The sequence below is a fragment of the Acomys russatus genome, chromosome 16 (genome assembly GCF_903995435.1).
Source record: "Acomys russatus chromosome 16, mAcoRus1.1, whole genome shotgun sequence".
Classification (NCBI taxonomy): Eukaryota; Metazoa; Chordata; class Mammalia; order Rodentia; family Muridae; genus Acomys; species Acomys russatus.
In genome coordinates this window covers 40,972,927-40,991,860 of record NC_067152.1, presented here as the reverse complement: position 1 = coordinate 40,991,860, position 18,934 = coordinate 40,972,927, and the positions used below count along the sequence as shown (strand labels likewise).

At 55.0% G+C, this 18,934-nt stretch overlaps 1 protein-coding gene across 1 annotated transcript; it reads left to right on the top strand.

The window, feature by feature from the left end:
- The first annotated feature begins 22 nt into the window (after window positions 1–22).
- On the top strand, window positions 23–18,374 carry Grin2c (glutamate ionotropic receptor NMDA type subunit 2C). The gene is made up of 13 exons (XM_051159016.1): window positions 23–165; window positions 6,234–6,647; window positions 8,981–9,579; window positions 9,883–9,997; window positions 11,033–11,244; window positions 11,438–11,603; window positions 11,824–11,977; window positions 13,202–13,327; window positions 13,458–13,687; window positions 14,001–14,161; window positions 14,601–14,788; window positions 16,189–16,421; window positions 16,926–18,374. Exons 2-13 carry the CDS (start codon window positions 6,249–6,251, stop codon window positions 18,054–18,056), a joined length of 3,714 nt encoding a protein of 1,237 aa, XP_051014973.1. The 5' UTR covers window positions 23–165; window positions 6,234–6,248; the 3' UTR covers window positions 18,057–18,374.
- Window positions 18,375–18,934: the final 560 nt, after the last annotated feature.

The window sequence follows — 18,934 nt, the reverse complement described above, 5'->3', positions numbered from 1 at the left end:
GGGCGGCATCCAGGCCGCGCCACCCGCACTAGTCCCGCCGCGCCCGGCTCCGGTGCCCGCCGAGCTCGCAGCCAGCGTGCCAGCTCGAGGGGGCTGGCTCCGGGACGAGCACCGCGCGGGAGGCAGTCGCGTGCTTTGGGCGTGTGTGCAGCGCCCCTTCCCTGGGTGAGTGGCGGCCGTGGGGCTGACGGGGAGTGGGGGGCGCCAACTTCGTGGGCAACTTACGGGGCTCCAGTGCCGCACGGGCAAGGACGGTAGAGACAGATGCGGGGCACTCGAGACAGTCCGGCCAGCTCGAGACAGGGGCCTGGAGGGACCGCGACCCTCGGGAGCCGAACCGGACTTTTGGACCCCGGCGTAGAGGAGGCAAGGAGAGAGAGGCTGGGGTGACAGACTGGCCGCGGGCGCGCGGGGAAGGACACGGGCGTAGGGCTCAAGGCGTTTTGTCCCTAGGGTGGCTGTGCCTCCTTCCCTTCGCCTGGCGCGGGGCCCGGCCAGGCTAGGCATAGTCCCCGGACGCGGGAGTCTGGATTGCCCGGTCCAACTGTTGCAGGTAGAAGCCGGCTGCTGGGGCAAGGAACCCGGCAGGGGCTAAGACCTAGGGCCGAGGCTGGGTTCGACCAGAGCTTCGGGAGCTGAAAAGCACACAGAGCTCAGAGAGCACAAAGGGGTCTGTGGCAACTGGCGAGCTGGTCCCTGCTGGGCACCTGCTGCGCGCATCTGCCTTTCACCGACTCCCTCTTTGGGGTGAGCCCCCCAGGCCCTCCGCTTCCCACCTCTTCCCTTCCTTTCCTGGTAGCTCCTAACACTCCATCCCCTGACCTCCAAAAATCAGTGGGTTTCTGGGGTGACAGGATTTCCCTAAATGCTGAACCCCACGTCCTGGGTCCCCCGGGCTCCGAGGGCTCCAAAAGGAGAGTGGGCCAAAAAGGCCATGGGAGAGCCTGCGCCCCGGGTGCCCTGGGCCCTGGAAGCACCGGTTGGCAGCTATGGTCTCCTGGGATTTTAACCACGTTCCCCGACGGCTGGGAGGAGAAGCCCGAGTCTCCGGCTGCGGAAGGCTTTTTGTGCTTGGCCTAGGCAGGCAGGGAGAGGACTGCCAAAGGTGAAGGCACCTAGCATGCTGCAAATCTCCCAAGGGCTCATTTGGCGGCCCTTCAAAGGACCTGCTGGGTGAGAGGCAGAAATTCCCGCTGGGTCGGATGCTGACCCCATTTGCTCACTCTGTTTTCCAGCCCTCCCTTCCCAATGGGACATCTGGTATAGCACCCTCCATATTCAGTTGGTGGCCCAGTCCTGGCCCCATCAGCAACCCCACCCCCACCCCCAGCCACAAGAAAATTTGAGAAGGAAAAAAAAAAAAAACGTATTTGGAAAAGATGCCATCCCACTGGCTTTTTGGAGCAGGTCCAGTGCCTGACTCTGAGCTAATTTCTAAAGTTGTTCAGGAAAAAAAAAAAAGTGAAAGGGGAAGGTCGGCAGGAAACTGGACGCCAGAGGGTTTACTCTGGAGGACCACCTGCACTGGGTCCTGACCCATAGGCTCGCCTGCCAGGCTAACTCCATTACCTCTTGCCCTAGGGCTTGAGATACAGACCTAACGTGGGGCAGTTGGCTGGGGGCTAGGGTTGGGGGAAGAATTCAGGGGGACAGTGGCCCGGCTAGGGGCTCAGAGTGCGTGGTGCTCAATTTGGCCGCCAGGAGGCGTGGCGCGGGTCCCGGCGCGCGGAGTCACCGCCACTGCCTCCGCTGCATCGCGAGTGTCCTTGAGCGGCAAGTGATGATGGCTCTTCGGTGCTTGCGCCCCCTCCTCCCCCAGGGGCAGCCAGATGCCACGTTCCCTATGAATTATTTATCGCCGGCCTAAAAATACCCCGAACTTCACAGTCCCAGAGTAAGATTCTTGCAAGGGGAGGGGGCGGGGCGCCCCCGGGGGCTGAGAGGGATCAGCTGGGAGGGGGCAGTTAGTATTGGAAGAGGCAGGTGTGGACAACATAGAGGGGCTCTCTTTCCAGGCGACTGGGGCGGTAGCGAGGCAGTGAAGGAAAGAGAAAACGGTAGAGAGGGTCATTGCAGTGAGTGAGGGTCTCTCACTGGCAGGAATCATCAGCCAGGTGGATGATACTAGCTTTTGGGACCAGAGCTTCTGGGCCTTGGGAGTCGGGGTGTCATTCATTAGTGTCCTGGGTCAGATGAGTGTGTGTATGTGTGTATACACGGCCTTGTCAAGGAGCATGCATGTGACTGGGGGTTGGTGGAAGCAGAGAGAAGGTCCCTGAACATGTGGGGCTGGTGGAATCCTTCAAGGAGTGCACAGTGTCCTAAAGGACTGGCCACTGACAATCTCCCCCCTGTACTTGGGACAAGGTGTTCAGCTCAGCAAACACTAATTGAAAGACCCTTCGGGTGAGAGTGTCATCAGAGATGCAAAAGGATCCAATAATGGTGGGGACCTGATGGGGGGCCCCTGCCTTTTTCCTGGGGGTCCAGAGTTGATGAATCAAGATTAGGGGCAGAAGCCTATGGAAGAGGAACTTTGATTGGGCACAGAAAGACAAGAGCATTTTGTTAGGAGGAGAGTTCTCTGAGCTGAGGAACAGCAGGAAGCAAGGCCAGTAGATGAAGAAGACATCGTTACCACTAGCCTAGCAGGGATGAGTATCCAGGGAGGAGAAGAGAGTGGGTTTGGCTTAGCTTGTTGGACATTGGTAGTTCATTTGTAGGCACTAGAAAGGTGCCATCCTGCTTGACACTTGTCACGGGGACCAGGCGAAGGTTCTAGCCGCTAGGAGGGCAGGAAGCAGATGGGGAGGAGAGGTTGGGGGCCAGGGACACGGAATAGGATGTCTGAGCTTGTGAGGAGACGTCCTGCCACACTGCTTTGTAAGCTCAGGAACCTGCTGGTTTTCAACCCCTCCAATCTGCCTCAGGTTTCCCCTCCTCCCTACCCTTAACCCAGGAGGATATTTTCACAGTGGAGGAAAGCAGCAAGGAAAAGCCTGCCTTCAGGGTTGGGAGACAACCTGAGCCTTCCCCAGACTCACATCGTCTGAAGAAAATAAAACAGGAGGCACGTGTGTGATTTAAAATTTTCTGGTACCAACATTAAGAGAAAAGATACAGGTGTGATGGGCACATATCTTTAATCTCAGCACTAGGAACACAGGCAGGCAGACCTTTGTGAGTCTGATCTGCGTGGTGAATTCTAAGCCAGTAAGGGCTATACAATGAAACTCTGCCTCAAAATAAATAAACCAATAAAATGAAAAAAGAAACAGATGAAAATTTAGTAGTATAGTATAGTTTGTTTATTTAACTGGGTTCTCTGTGTAGCCCTGCCCATCCTGGAACTCACTCTGTAAACCAGGCTGGCCTCAAACTCAGAGATCTACCTGCCTCTGCCTCCTGAGGACTGGAAATTAAAGGAGTTCCCCACCATGCCTGGCTTAATATTATAGTTTAATTCAACATATCCAAAATATTATCTAACAGGTAGTGAATATAAAAACGTTAATGGGAAGAGCCGACAAGCTGGCTCAATGGACAATGAGTTTTCCATATAACATGAGGGCCGGAGTCTGGATCCCACAGCTCATGTAAGTGCTGGATGGGCACTGTAGCTTGCCTGTAATTCCAGGGCACTGGGTTCAAAGGACAGACTACTTCAGTGAATAAGGTGGGGAGTAAGCCACGCAGACTTCTCATGCCTCAGGCCCTCCCATGCACATGTACACCTGTACACATCTGAGTACACCACAAACATGCATGCACGCGTGTGTGCCTGTGCACACACATACATGCACACGCACACACACACACATGCATACACACATGCACACACACACCAAATTAAAAAAGAACATTATTGAGGTAGTTTGCACACTGCTTTACACACTTTTCACACCACCTCCAATATCCAGCATGCCTCTGTACTGACAGCATATCTCACTTTACGGAGAAGCGTTTCAGGCTCCGTGGGCTTGGGACTACTGCATTGGTCAGCACAGGTGAAGAGAGCCCATGACAGACAGACAGAGGTTGGGGAAGCTTGTGGCTCCCCACTGGGGGGAGGAACCTAAAGGAACAGGCCTTCAAAGGAGCAGTGAGCATGACAGTGCCCTTTGAGGAAATGGTATAGTCCACGTCACATGGTGGTGTGGTGCGACTTGGGATCTCATTTCAGACTCGATTATGCCTCCGAGCTGCCATTCATAGACACGGGAAGAGCTCACAAGTTCTAGTGACTCTACAGAACTCCTTCTTTGCCACCAATGCTCTCTTCTTAGCCTGGACTTCTACCACCTGGCATGTTAATTAGCTTAAAGCTGTGTCTTGTTAAATTTCATCTCACTTGTCAAGGATAAAAACTGTCAGCTGTTGCCAGCTCCTTGTACCTTTGTGAACAAGTACTAGATGCTGCAAGGGGTGTAGGGATGCCACTGTCAGATGGAAAAGGATGCGAGTTTAGAGAAGGGAGGTGGGAGGAGCTCATAGCAGTCGCTGGAGCTGCAGCTCTGACTAGGAGTTCCGGGGGACCACGTCTCCCCCATGTTAACATCTTCCCATCCAGCAACTCAATCCCAGAAGGCGATCTGCACACATGTGTACCGAGTAGCTGGGAAGTTTTCTTTTGTGGTCTTCTTCAGAGCTGTCTTTTGAGCAAAGAGAAGAGGTTTCCTGCACACTCCCTGGGGACCCCTGCATTTCTTTGCCCCGTTTCCTTAGAGAGAACTGGAGACTCTGGAGGGATGCCTCTGTAGGGTGTCACAAAGAAATTAGACTCGGAGCAAAAAGGAGAGACGTAGTGGCCTGAAGGACAGAGGAAAGAAAGGTCTAGAAGGAGCCAGGACTGCCCCGTGAGCTCCCTAAGCCCCAGCCATGGAGGATGCCAGGTGCCTGGGTTGGGCTGCTTGAGTCTAATCTGCATTTCTGTGGCAACGGTGTGCAAACCTCCTGCGTGGGGGGGGGGGGGGGCTGGAATGGTAGGCCTGCTCTGATCCTCCTTTGACTCTCCCTGGTTAGTTTTGTTAGAAGTGGGAGGGGAACTGGAGAGAGTGGCTATGAGCTACATCTGCAGGCACCCAGGAGTCGTATTTCTCTCACTTGCTTGGCACTTGGTCTCTGGCCAGAATGGATCTGTGCAGCAGACACACTCGGGCCCTTAGGTTAGGTGTAAAAAAAATTCTGTACACAGCAGTGGTATGTGTAATATTGTAGGCGTAAGTCAGACACCTCAGGGCTTCGGGTGTCCTGAACCCAAATGAGTCGGCCTTGGCCACCCTGCTTTAGAGGGCTGTCCTAAATGAGCTCCATGAGGGAAAGGTGGCAATGACATCCAAGCTCTAGAGGAGAGTTTCTGTCAGACAAAGCCACACAGCAGAGGGCCAGCGCCTGTCCATGGCACGCAGGACAGACTGAGCAGTAGTATTTGTTCTGATGAGGCAGAGATGCAAGATCCACTTCAGCTGTGGAGTGGGCTGGGTCATAGGAGCGCTAAAGGACTCTACCTCTCTTCATATGGCAGAGAGGCTGTCACCTACAGGGCACACTGCTCATGGCAGTGAATAAATGGATCTCCTGTTCTAGAAGTTTGGAAAGGCTAAGGGACTTTTCAAAGATCGCACAGCCGAGGCTGCAGAGATGGCTCGGGGGTTACAGAGGACCCAAGTTTCACCCCGAGCACCCATGTTGGGCAGCTCACAAGTACCTGTAACAACACAGCTCCGGGAAACCTCCTTCCTTCTGGACTCTACAGCTGCTCACACACGTGTGCACAGACCCCCCACACAAACACACATCTTCACACAGTTTTGAAATCTTTTTTTGTTTGTTTGTTTGTTTTAAAGATGACACAGGTAGTAAGTGGCACACCTGACTTGAACTCAACTCTGTCCACCTCTGCTCGGTGCTCTTGAACAACACACTAACATTTCAGTGTCTTTGTTAGGGTAGAGCCCAGAGAACTGTGTTTGGGCACTATGACCTTTCTACCTACCTATAACAAGGGTGATAAACTTTGTTCTGGCTTCTTCAGTTCTCCCCAGTTCTTGCCTCTCTGAGGTACTCTAGGGATGCTCAGCTAACCTGCCTCTTTCTCTGTATCTGTCTGTCTGTCTGTATCTGCCTCTCCTGTGGAGGGAGGTTCTCTCTTCTCTGTCCTCTGTGTGTTCTCTGGTCCTGACCTCCTGTTTATCCATCTATCTTTCTCTCTGCTTGTCCTGGTTTCTCTGCAGGACCGTCCAGTGGACATGGGTGGGGCCCTGGGGCCGGCCCTGCTGCTCACTTCATTCCTTGGTGCCTGGGCGGGGCTGAGCGCAGGGCAGGAAGAACAGGCAGTGACGGTGGCAGTGGTGTTTGGCAGCTCTGGGCCAGTGCAGGCCCAGGGACGGACTCGGCTCACCTCCCAGAACTTCCTGGACCTGCCTCTGGAGATCCAGCCACTCACAGTTGGGGTCAACAATACCAACCCCAGCAGCATCCTCACCCATATCTGTGGGCTTCTGGGTGCTGCCCGTGTCCACGGCATCGTCTTTGAGGACAACGTGGACACCGAGGCCGTGGCCCAGCTACTGGACTTCGTCTCCTCCCAGACGCACGTGCCCATCCTGAGCATCAGCGGAGGCTCTGCTGTGGTCCTCACCCCCAAGGTGCCTGTCTAAATCTCCATCCCTTCCTCCCTGAGCCCAGAGCTAGGCTGGAGCTGGGGTCCAGAGCTGAGTTTGGATTAGGGAGCAATGGAAGTCTTTGGAAGCTGAGACTGGGTGGGGCTGAAGATGTGAAGAGGGAAGGGAGGGAGAGACTGTGGGAAGGGTGCCCTAAATTGCTGCTGTCACATTTGTGCCTGGATGAGGTGGGCAGATGGCCTTCCAGCAGTGGTGGCCAGGCTACCTCCTCTGCTTCTCCAGCTGTCATTGGGCAGGCCTCAGATCCTTTGGATAATCAGTGTTCATCTGCAAGGGACGACATTACAGGGCCAGGTCACTGCTCCAGGCAAGGCGAAGACAGACACACTTGGTCTCTTGGGGAGAAAGTTTCCAACACAGATTCACATATAATCCCAAGTGACAGAGGCGTTTTGAAGGAAAGACAGATGCCCCTGGGGAAGGAGCCTCACAGGGTCTGTTTGGATAGGGTGTTCGCCAGATATGACTTCTTAATAAATGATGTCTGTGCCGGGCGGTGGTGGCGCATGCCTTTAATCCCAGAACTTGGGAGGCAGAGGCAGGCAGATCGCTGTGAGTTCGAGACCAACCTGGTCTACAAAGTGAGTCCAGGACAGCCAAGGCTACACAGAGAAACCCTGTCTTGAAAAACCAAAATCCAAAAAAAAAAAAAAAAAAAAAAAGATGTCTGCTTTGAGGCGCAAAGCTAAGGGGGAATTGGGAGGGGTGTCAGGATGACAGAGAGAAGGCTGAAGAAGGAGGCGGGACACACCACCTTTAGCTATCTTCTAAGTAAGGGAGTCAGGGAAGGAGGTGAGGGAGAACAGTGGCTTGATTTGCTTCTATTTCCCTGCTACGTCATCACAGAGGCTTTTGAGCATTTATGGACGGAGTGTAAAGGCTCGCCACCTACCTTCTGTCCCCCTTGGCCCATCTCCCCTCCCCGGGCTCCTTCCTGCCCAGCTCTTCCTCTGCTGTGGTGGACTGGAAGCAAAAGTCCAGACTGCTTATTATCCTACCCATAAATATTTCAGTGTGTACCTCCAGCAGACGAAAGCTTAAAAAAAAAAAAAAAAAAACCCGTCATACATTATCATGTCTAAAATAAATAACAAAGATCCTTCGGCCTTCTCAAATATCCAGCCAGGGTCCACATTTCCCCACCACCTCATAAATGTCACCCATGTTTATTTTTAAGTCTGTTTGCTTGGATCAGCTCACACACGGTGGCTGGTAGCTATGGCTTCCAAGTCTCCACCTTTGCGCTTTCTCTCTTTGAGATAGGGTGTCAATCTATAGCCTGGGCTACAGTCTGGAACTTGCTGTGTAGGCCAGGTTGGTCCTGAATTTGTGGCGTCCCTCCCGCTTCTGTCTCCCATGTGCAGTGCTGACAACAGGCATGTGCCACCACACCTTGCTTCTCTGGTCTTCTTTTAATTGAAATGGGTCTACTGAAGAAATGGAGTGTGGAGCCTATAGTTTCCCCTTTTAAAAATAAGATTGGAGCCAGGCGGTGGTGGCGCACGTCTTTAATCCCAGCACTCGGGAGGCAGAGGCAGGCGGATCGTTGTAAGTTCGAGGCCAGCCTGGTCTACAAAGTTAGTCCAGGACAGCCAAGGCTACACAGAGAAACCTTGTCTTGAAAAACAAAAACAAAAATAAAAACAAAAAAATAATAAGATTGGAATGATGACAGTGACCAGGCATCTTGGGAGCAGCTGTAGTGGCCCCAAGGAGACCTTTTAAGGAAACTGCTCAGGGAAGCCGGCAGTGCTTGTGAGCTTTGGGGTGGTAGAGGTGGTGTGAAGGGGGTGCTTTCTCACTCCAGGGGCTTTGGGCAGGATGGTGCTTCCCTGTAATCTATCTCTGGGCTGGGCCTCAGCTCCCAGGACTTTGGCTCTCATGGTGCTTACAAAGAGCGCTGAGGCTCACGCTGTTAATTCCAAGACTCAGATTCTGCTGGTCTCAAATCCGCGGGCTCAGGGGAAAACCAGAAGAACTTGTTCATAGGCAGATTCCAGGGGTCACTCCGAAATTCTAATGGATGTCATAGGTGTTGGGGTGCGTTTCTAATCAGTTCACTGATGGTGCTGATGTTTCTGGTCCGTGGTCCAGCAGCGTCAGGTTGGGGGCCAGAATTTTAGTTCGTAAAATTCCCCAGGTGACTCCAATTGGTCCCAGTTCAGGGATCTTCGGGACACTGAGGCCCTTCCTACTCGGTCTCCGGAACAGGGAAAGGTGGGGACAGAGGCACGGGACAAGGCTTCCTGTTGACCGGCTGCCCACTCAGGCCCCGCCTCACCCCGTCCCGCCCCCAGGAGCCAGGCTCCGCCTTCCTGCAGCTGGGCGTGTCCCTGGAGCAGCAGCTGCAGGTGCTGTTCAAGGTGCTGGAAGAATACGACTGGAGCGCGTTCGCCGTCATCACCAGCCTGCACCCGGGCCACGCGCTCTTCCTCGAGGGCGTGCGCGCCGTAGCCGACGCCAGCTACCTGAGCTGGCGGCTGCTGGACGTGCTCACGTTGGAGCTGGGCCCTGGCGGGCCGCGAGCACGCACTCAGCGCCTGCTCCGTCAGGTCGACGCGCCCGTGCTGGTGGCCTACTGCTCCCGTGAGGAGGCCGAGGTGCTGTTCGCTGAGGCTGCCCAGGCCGGCCTGGTGGGACCCGGCCACGTGTGGCTGGTGCCTAACCTGGCACTGGGAAGCACCGACGCGCCCCCGGCAGCCTTCCCGGTGGGCCTCATCAGTGTGGTCACCGAGAGTTGGCGCCTTAGCCTACACCAGAAGGTCCGCGACGGTGTGGCCATTCTGGCCCTGGGTGCTCACAGCTACCGACGCCAGTACGGCACCTTGCCAGCCCCGTCTGGGGACTGCCGAAGTCACCCCGGACCTGTCAGCCCTTCCAGGGAGGCCTTCTACAGGTGAATACCTACCCAGTCATGTGGACCACCTCACGGGACTCAAATGGCAGTGAGCTTGGGCCCCTGGTCTCATCTCTCTGTACGTCCCACTAGCATACACTTGGGGTCAAGTTCCTTTAGACCTCTGGACCTTAGAATCCTTATCTAATGAAATAGCAGGTTTTAGAGTCCATGAGGTCAACACAAGGAGACTCTTAAAGTAAGCATACAAATGCCCTATGATGGTGGTGGTGTGATGTGTCCTAGGCAGCCACATCCTGGAGTCTTGGGACACCCTGGCATCTCTCCACCTTATCTCCCCAGGCACCTACTGAATGTCACCTGGGAGGGCCGAGACTTCTCCTTCAGCCCTGGTGGGTACCTGGTCCAGCCCACCATGGTTGTGATAGCTCTCAACCGGCACCGCCTCTGGGAGATGGTGAGAAGTGGGTGAGCCCAGGGGCCCTCTGTTTCCTCTTATTTTCCCACAGCTGAGCAGAGTCCCTCTGTTTATCTCTCAGCTGAAACATCCTTTACTGAGAAACCTTTGAGGCCTCCTCGATGGTTTAGTCCCCATGTCCCATGTCATGGCGTCTCCCCACTCTACCCCTACTTTCCTTGTATGACTGAACTTAAGCATTTCTGTTACATAGTCCTGGCCCTAGAGGAGTGACCCATGTCTGTGCTGGCCAGATGGGCGTGTAATTAAGTAGAATAAGGAGAGATCCATGCTTAAGTAGAGATGTATGCAAAACATCATGGATGCAGGGGTGGTTAGTCATGCCTGTAATCCTAGTACGCAAGGGGCAGAGGCAGGAGGATTGCTTCAAACCCAAGCCCAGCTTGATCTATTTGATCTACACAGTAAGTTACAGGCCAGCAGGGCCACATGCGAGAACCTGCTTCACCCCCTAATAAAAAGAAAACAAAACTATCAACCCCAAACAGCAAGTGAGCCGAGAGAGAGGAAGACAAGAATTTGTTCTGCTTTCAAAGGAAACTAGGGAAGGCGTTACGAAAGGTGGGCTGAAGGACCCAGTGAGAGTCCAGTAGGGAGGGGTGCTAACCTGGTGTAGACAAAAGGCTGTTATTAAATGATGCAGTGGATGGTTTGGGGGGGGTTAAAAATGGGGAGATGTTGGTGGAACACCTTGTGCTGAGGTCATGGGGAAGTGAACATGGCAAGACAGTCTCAGCTTTAGGAAGACGTTTTGGGCCAGTGGTGAAAACCTTGGAGATCACAGTGCCCAGGGCCTAGAGGAGGATGTGGTGAGCCTGCCCTTGTGTCTGTGTTCAGCCCTTGGCCTGTTTTTCTGTCCTGCAAATGCCTTTGCCGAAAACCTCCCTAATCTGTCTGCCTTGGATAGCTGTAGGGTTCTTGGCCTTGGCAGATGGTCCCCAGAAGCCCTGGCTAGTGAGTTGCGGGTCGGTAGCGGTACTGCAGGTTCTGGCTGAGGTTGGTTGTCCTCTGCAGGTGGGGCGCTGGGATCATGGGGTCCTGTACATGAAGTATCCAGTATGGCCTCGCTACAGCACTTCTCTGCAGCCTGTGGTAGACAGCCGGCACCTGACGGTGGCTACATTGGAAGAACGGCCCTTTGTCATCGTGGAGAGCCCCGACCCTGGCACAGGTGGCTGTGTACCCAACACGGTGCCCTGCCGTAGACAGAGCAACCACACCTTCAGGTCTGGTGTGAGCTGGGTGCTTCCATGGGAGAGTCAGCTACCGTGTGTGTCTCATGCTTGGGCGGGGCTGGGGATCATGTGGCAGGCTGGGCGGCGGGTGTGTGTGTGTATGTGTGTGTGTGTGTGTGTGTGTGTGTGTGTGCAGCTGGGGTTGAGCCTCATGACGGGCTCTGACTCGTGGTGGTGGCTGCAGCAGCGGGGACGTGACCCCCTATACCAAGCTCTGTTGTAAGGGCTTCTGCATCGACATCCTCAAAAAGCTGGCCAAGGTGGTCAAGTTCTCCTACGACCTGTACCTGGTGACCAACGGCAAGCACGGCAAGAGGGTGCGCGGGGTGTGGAACGGCATGATCGGAGAGGTAGGTCCACCGCAGGTTCACCTGGGGGCCGCCCTGCTTGCTGCCAGATTTCATGCTTCCCTCAGCCATGTGGGCTGTCAGTTCTGCAGTGATGAGAGAGGTCCTGGGACCTCAACTCTGAGGACCCACTGGTGGGTGTAGGATGCACTTCCTGGATGAGGACTAGGGGGGATGCTGGAGTCCTTGGGGGGAACCTCTTTGGTGCCCTTTTGACCCCTAGGTATACTACAAGCGGGCAGACATGGCCATCGGCTCCCTCACCATCAATGAGGAACGCTCTGAGGTTATAGACTTCTCTGTGCCTTTTGTGGAGACTGGCATCAGTGTGATGGTGGCTAGAAGCAATGGAACTGTCTCCCCCTCAGCTTTTCTGGGTGAGGTTTGGGTGCTCAGTGCCTGAGCACAATGGTCCGGGGGTGGGTGCTGGGTATATGAACAGAGGGGTGAAGTTTTCAAGTGGACCCTCAAAGCCAAGCATGTTATCCTTGGGAATCTTGGGGGTGGGGTGGGGTGGGAGGTGAGTGATGAGGAAGTGGAAGGAGTGATGCTAATGTTAGTGGGTTGTAAGTGAGGTCAGGTGAGAAGAGTTTGACAGGCCAATGGAGCCTCTGGGAAGGATGTGAAGATAGGTTGGCAGGCTGGCTATAGGCTGTGCTTCGGGTTGGGCCCTGGACCAAGGATGAAGCATGTGGGGAGCACGAGAGTGATACTAATGGTTTCCTTACTCCGTTAGGAACCCTGTAATTCGTGGGGTCAGCCCTATTGTGCCCAGCCCCCCAGCCAGGTACAGGGCTGCAGCACACACTATCTTTCCTCCCTTTCCGGAGTGCCCAGTGGGAGGTCAGGTGGGGCTTGCAGCATGAAGTGGCTCAGAGAGCTGTGAGGACAGGTGTGAGGACAGGTGTGAGGACAGGTGTGAGGACAGGTGGGATGCTGGGGAGGGGCTGAGAGCTGGCTAAGCCAGTGTGAGACCCCAGCTCTGCCTCTTTTTGCTGGGTTGCTCTAAGAAAGCAAGAGTGTTCACACACACCTTTGAACCCAACATTTTGGAGGCAAAGGCAGGAGGATCTGTGTGAGTTCAAGGTCAGCTTGGTCTACACAGTGATAAGTGTGTTCCAGGCCAGCCACGAACACACACACACACACACACACACACACACACACACACACACACACACACACACACACTTTAAGAATGGAGTGATGTGAGCCAGGTGCCGTGGCACACACCTGTAATCCCAGCACTCTAGGAGGCAAGGGATGGTGGATCTGTGTGAATTCGAGGCCAGCCTGGTCTACAAAACGAGTCCAGGACAGCCAAACCTACATAGAGAAACCCTGTCTCGAAAAACAAAAACAAAAAAGAGTGGAGTGACGTGTTATCTCACAGCTGAAGAAAGGAGGAAGTGTTGAACACTGTACACTGTCTTCCCTTAGGCTCTTTGTGGGTTTGGCTGCTGTGAGGACCAGGGGCCTTTAGCCCCACCTACAGGGCTGCTAGGCCCCTCCTTTGCACATGTCTCCAGCTGTTGCTGCTCCTCAGGACTGTTGGAATGGGGTGGGGCGGAGGTCTCTGAGCCACTTGCCTTGGTCCCCAGAACCCTACAGCCCTGCCGTGTGGGTGATGATGTTTGTTATGTGCCTCACGGTGGTCGCCATCACTGTCTTCATGTTCGAGTACTTCAGCCCTGTCAGCTACAACCAGAACCTCACCAAGGGCAAGAGTAAGCTGCTACATGGGCCTGGGTGGAGGGGCAGAGTGGAATGGCCGGTGAGGAGGTTCCCACCAGGCCCTGAGCCCTGCCTTTCATTGTGGGCCAGGAAAGCCCCAACACCCAACCTCTCACTCCCCAGAATCTGGTGGACCATCCTTTACCATTGGCAAGTCCGTGTGGTTGCTGTGGGCACTGGTCTTCAACAACTCTGTTCCCATCGAGAACCCCCGGGGTACCACTAGCAAGATCATGGTCCTGGTGTGGGCTTTCTTCGCTGTCATCTTCCTTGCCAGCTACACGGCCAATCTGGCAGCCTTCATGATCCAGGAGCAATACATCGACACTGTGTCGGGCCTTAGTGACAAGAAGGTTCCTGGGCCACAGCCAGGTGGAGGGTGGGGATAGACCTCAGAGGGGCAGACACAGGACAAACAGAGTCTGAGGAATTTGAACTAAGGCTGGAGTGGGAATAATCTGGGGCCTTGGGAGGAAAGATCCAGGTCCACAGACTGAGTGGCCTTGGCTAAGTCTCCGCCTGTCGCAGGCTTCTGAATTTCCATTTGTAAAAGCCAGGAGAGGCCTGGGCTGTGTCTAAGGCTGTGCAAGTCAGACTTGGGGCTGGGGCTCTGGTACCTGGGAGGTCAGACGAAGAGGGTGGGAGTGACTTGCTCTCTGCCTATAGTTTCAGAGGCCTCAAGATCAATACCCACCCTTCCGTTTTGGCACGGTGCCCAACGGCAGCACAGAAAGGAACATCCGCAGCAACTACCGTGACATGCACAGCCACATGGTCAAGTTCAACCAGCGCTCGGTGGAGGATGCTCTCACAAGCCTGAAGATGGGGTGGGTCCTCAGCCCTGTACCTTCTTCTGCCTCTGGCTCCATGTCTCCCCAGGAGGCACCCTTAGGCATCCCTTTCTTAGAGACCTAAGATGGAGACAGTAGAGCTGGCTTGTCTTGTGGGACTCCTGGGGAGGGACGACAAGGTCTTGAGGCAGAGTGGAGTTGAAAGTGAAAATGGGTATTTACCCTATGACCCAGAAATGCAAGTGATACATTGAGGTAATGACTATAAAGCTTGCACGCTCTTAAGGGCAAAAGGGGATGAGCAGATGGAGTGACTGGATATTCTGAGGCAGAGAGTCCCCTAGCCTCTCTGAGGAGTGAGGGAGGGGTCCTTTGAAAGGGCTGACGGTAGCTGCAGGCTCCTGTACTCAGACAGACCCTTGACTAGGCCCTGGTTTGATGCTTCCCTGGCCCTGAGGGTTCAGCCTGTCTCTAGGAAGTTGGATGCCTTTATCTACGATGCTGCCGTCCTCAACTACATGGCGGGCAAGGACGAAGGCTGTAAGCTGGTCACCATTGGGTCTGGCAAGGTCTTTGCCACCACTGGCTATGGCATTGCCATGCAGAAAGACTCCCACTGGAAGCGAGCCATAGACCTGGCACTCCTGCAGTTCCTGGGGGATGGTGAGTACCACCACTTAGGAAGGGCCCAGGGTGGACCAAAGAGCCTGAGGTTGTCAGCATCTCCACCATCACGTCTGTGTGCACAGAGCCTCCGCAGGGAAAGGCCTCTGGGGGTGAGGTTGGAGCAGTTGGGTTACAAATATGAGGAAAAACTGATGAGATCTCAGAAGGGATAACTTGAGCTAGGGGTTCCCCCAAAGGGCAAGGAAGGCAAGAAAACACTCAAGTTGCCTGATGGGGGGCTCTGAGTGGCTGAGCACCTCCCTCAAGAACCTTCTCCTGGTCCTCCCTAGATGAGGGCCAAACACAGGCCTACTCCCAAGCTGGAGGCAGGCTAGCTTTGGCTGCAGGCCTTGTTGATTGGACTGGCCAGCCCAGCCTGTGCTAAACCCAGGGAAAGCTCTCAGTCTGCAGGAGTTCCAGCCTTAGCGATAAATTGTTGTCTGAGCCGAGTAGACACCTGTAATGCTGGCACGCTTGGGACCGAGATGCAGAGATCGTGAGTTTGAAGTCTGGACTACAAATCAAGAGCTTGTCTCAAAATAAAACAAGACACTCCTATGCCTCGGGGCTGCAGAGACAGCTCGGTAGCTAAGGCTGTGTGCGGCTCTTGCAAGGAGCCTGAGTCTGGTTCCCAACCTCCACATCAGGTAGCTCACGACTGACTGATTCCAGCTCCGGGGGGGACTGGATACCTCTGGCCTTAACTGGCACCTGCACTCAACAAGATTACCCACACACAGACATATGTATAATACACACAATTAAAAATAAAAATAATCCCCCATAACCTCAAAACCAAGACACTGTCAATACCATAAATTCCCCGTAATAATGAGAGCAAATGAGAGTGCTTGTGACTTCCCAGGGGACCAGCTGGTGCTTGGCATGTCAGCGGTCCAGGGCATATGATGAGGAGTAAATGTGTGACTACTAAGGTTTAACTCACTGACAAGCCTTGACTGCCAGGCGTGGTTGTGTCAGCCTGTAATCCCAGCATTTGGGAGGTGGAGCCAGGAAGCTCATCCTCGGCTACTGTCAAGTTCAAGGCCAGCCTGAGCTACCTGGGACCCTGTCTCAAAACAAACAAAGCAACAACCAACCCAAGACCTTACTGGGCATAAGGGCATGGGCAGATAAAGGATGTAAGGCTGACATAAATTCTGCAGCTTTTTACCTTACTGGGCATATGGGCATGGGCAGATAAAGGATGCACGGCAGACATAAATTCTGCAGCTTTTTCTTCGTGCTTATTGGCTGCCCGCCTCCTGCCTCTGCTGGACAACCCCTCCCTCACTAGGAAAAAAGGGTGTAGAATGGTCCTCTAGCTAGGCTTTGGGGGAGTGTTGGTTGGTTTTTTGAAGGCGGCCTTCCCGAGTCTTGCATGTACTCTCCACCAGGGGAGACTCAGAAGCTGGAGACTGTGTGGCTCTCGGGGATCTGCCAGAATGAGAAAAACGAGGTGATGAGCAGCAAGCTGGACATTGACAACATGGCAGGTGTCTTCTACATGCTGCTGGTGGCCATGGGGCTGGCCTTGCTGGTCTTTGCCTGGGAGCACCTGGTCTACTGGAAACTTCGCCACTCAGTGCCCAACTCGTCCCAGCTGGACTTCCTGCTGGCTTTCAGCAGGGTGGGTGCCTGCCTCTTCCTACACAGGTCTCAGCATCAGGCACAGCAACACAGCTGGCTGTGGACCCATTTACCGACTTGGGAAGGGGTGTGGTTTGCCAGTTTTTTGTTTTTGTTTTTGTTCCCCCCCCCCCCCTAGAGACAGGGTTTCTCTGTCCTGGCTGTCCTGAAACTCGCTCTGTAGACCAGGCTGGGCTCGAACTCACAGATCCGCCTGCCTCTGTCTCCTGAGTGCTGGGATTAAAGGTGTGCTGCGCCTTCACCGCACAGTGAGCTTTGAATCCTCCCCCCCGCCCCCGCCCCCCCCCCGCCATTGCTAGGCCATGTCCTTAGAATGAGTAAACCAGAGACCTCATTCATCTGCAGAACAGCAGGTTGCCTGACATACAGGGGGCACACAGTTGGATCTTTTAAAGGTTGCTGCTTGGAACAAGGCCTGGGACAGTGGTGGCTGGTTCCTGAGAAGGCGACGCAGCTCACAGCCCTTCTCCCTTTTATTCACTAGGGCATTTACAGCTGCTTCAACGGAGTACAGACCCTCCCCAGCCCTGCACGGCCGCCCAGCCCGGACCTTACAGCCGGCTCAGCCCAGGCCAATGTGCTGAAAATGCTGCAGGCTGCTCGAGACATGGTAAGCACCGCAGATGTGAGCAGCTCCTTAGACCGCGCCACTCGCACCATCGAGAACTGGGGTAGCAACCGCTGCGCACCTGCTCCCACTTGCTCGGGCCCGCGGTCATCCACCCCGGGTCCTCCGGGACTACCGAGTCCGAGCTGCTGGGGGCCTCCTGGTGGGAGCCGCACCCCGGTAGTGCGCAGGGCCCCTCAGCCCCAGGGTAGCCCCACGACGTGCGGGCCGCCTCTGCCCAATGTGCCCCGAGCATCCTGCAGGCATACTTGGGATGCACGGTGGCCGGGGAGAGTCGGGCCCCCGGGGAAGCACCTCTCAGCCTCCGAGAGGCGTGCTCTCCCGGAGCGCCCCCTGTTGCACGCACACTGCCACTACAGCTCCTTCCCTCGAGCGGAAAGGTCCGGGCGCCCCTTCCTCCAGCTCTTCCCGGAGCCCCCGGAGCCTGACGACCTGCCGCTGCTCGGGCCGGAGCAGCTGGCTCGGCGGGAGGCTCTGCTGCGCGCGGCCTGGGCCCGGGGTCCGCGCCCTCGCCATGCTTCCCTGCCCACCTCGGTGGCAGAAGCCTTCACTCGATCCAACCCACTGCCTACCAGGTGCACCGGTCACGCCTGTGCCTGTCCATGCCCCCAAAGCCGGCCATCCTGTAGGCACTTGGTTCAGGCACAGTCGATGCGGCTGCCGTTCTACCGGGAGGCCTGTGTGGAGGGCATACCAACAGGGGTAGCCACCTGGCAGCCCAGACAGCACGTCTGTCTGCACACTCATACCCACCTGCCATTCTGTTGGGGGACTGTCTGCCGTCACCCTCTACCCTCTGCCAGGCACAGTCCCTGGCTCATTGGAGCCTGGGAGCCTCCATCACGCAGAGCCAGGACCCTGGGGCTAGGCACGGGCTACAGGGACAATGGGATGCTGGAAGAGGTCGGCAGGGAAGCCTGTGGAACACAAGGTTTTTCAAGGTCCTGTACCTGGAGGCGGATTTCCAGCCTGGAATCAGAAGTGTGAGGTATTGGCTGCTCTGGTTCCTGCTGGACTGGATTCTGAGGCTGGCCTTGGCCACGTTTTTGGGGGCAGGCAAGCTTGGGCCCCTCTGGACCCCAGTGAAGACGATGTCTTCTATGACCAGCTTATGACCTTAGCAGGTTTAGGTCCTGGTTTTTGGACTGGGATCTTGTTCATCACATTGTCTTGAAGTCACAGAGAGAAAAAAAAAAAAAAAAAAAAAAAAAAAAGGGTCCCTGTCCTGGTGTCAGCCAGTTCCTAGCTGTGGTTGCTGTGGCCTTGGGTTGGGGACACAGAAATTGGAAATAAAGGTTGGGATGGGAGCATCCTACTTCTTGCTCTAATAGGTTGGGATTTCTTTTCATAGGAGCACTGGAACATTAAAGCAACGTTTTACAACTCACTTGGTCCTGGCTGCCTCATTCTGTATCCTGGAGGGTGCAAGGTACAGCCTCAGGCACATTCTGGGTGGGGGACATTTGAGTGGAACACATGGACAGCTCTGTCTGGGGAAGCCTTAGGTCCAAGGGTGTCTAAGAGAAAGGTGGGAATAGGTGAGGCTGGGGGAGGGGCTCTGGGCTGTAGATGTCTGTTGGTACTTGGGGTCAGTTCCAGGTATTCTGTGACAAATGAGCTCAGTATGGAGGCTCTTGCTGGGGACAGTGGCTGTCTCAACAGGCTAGGAGATGCCACCGGGAGCCTGACAGTGTCACAGTGGTAAAGGCTGCAGAAGGTCTGTTTGCAGACCTGGCCCATGGTCTCTGGAAGCTAGGCACAGGTGCCATCCTGAGTCAGGCATGGTTCAGCCTCACTGTGCCAAAACTTTGCACTTGGGACAATCCGCCAACTGCCCAGCTCCCTGTTACCCCTCTGGAGTTCTC

Coding starts and splice junctions, on each gene's coding strand:
- Grin2c (XM_051159016.1), top strand. CDS start 6,249: ATGGGTGGGGCCCTGGGGCCGGCCCTGCTGCTCACTTCATTCCTTGGT. Junction 11,245..11,437: donor CAGAGCAACCACACCTTCAG/GTCTGGTGTGAG, acceptor TGGTGGCTGCAG/CAGCGGGGACGTGACCCCCT. Junction 11,978..13,201: donor CTCCCCCTCAGCTTTTCTGG/GTGAGGTTTGGG, acceptor CTTGGTCCCCAG/AACCCTACAGCCCTGCCGTG.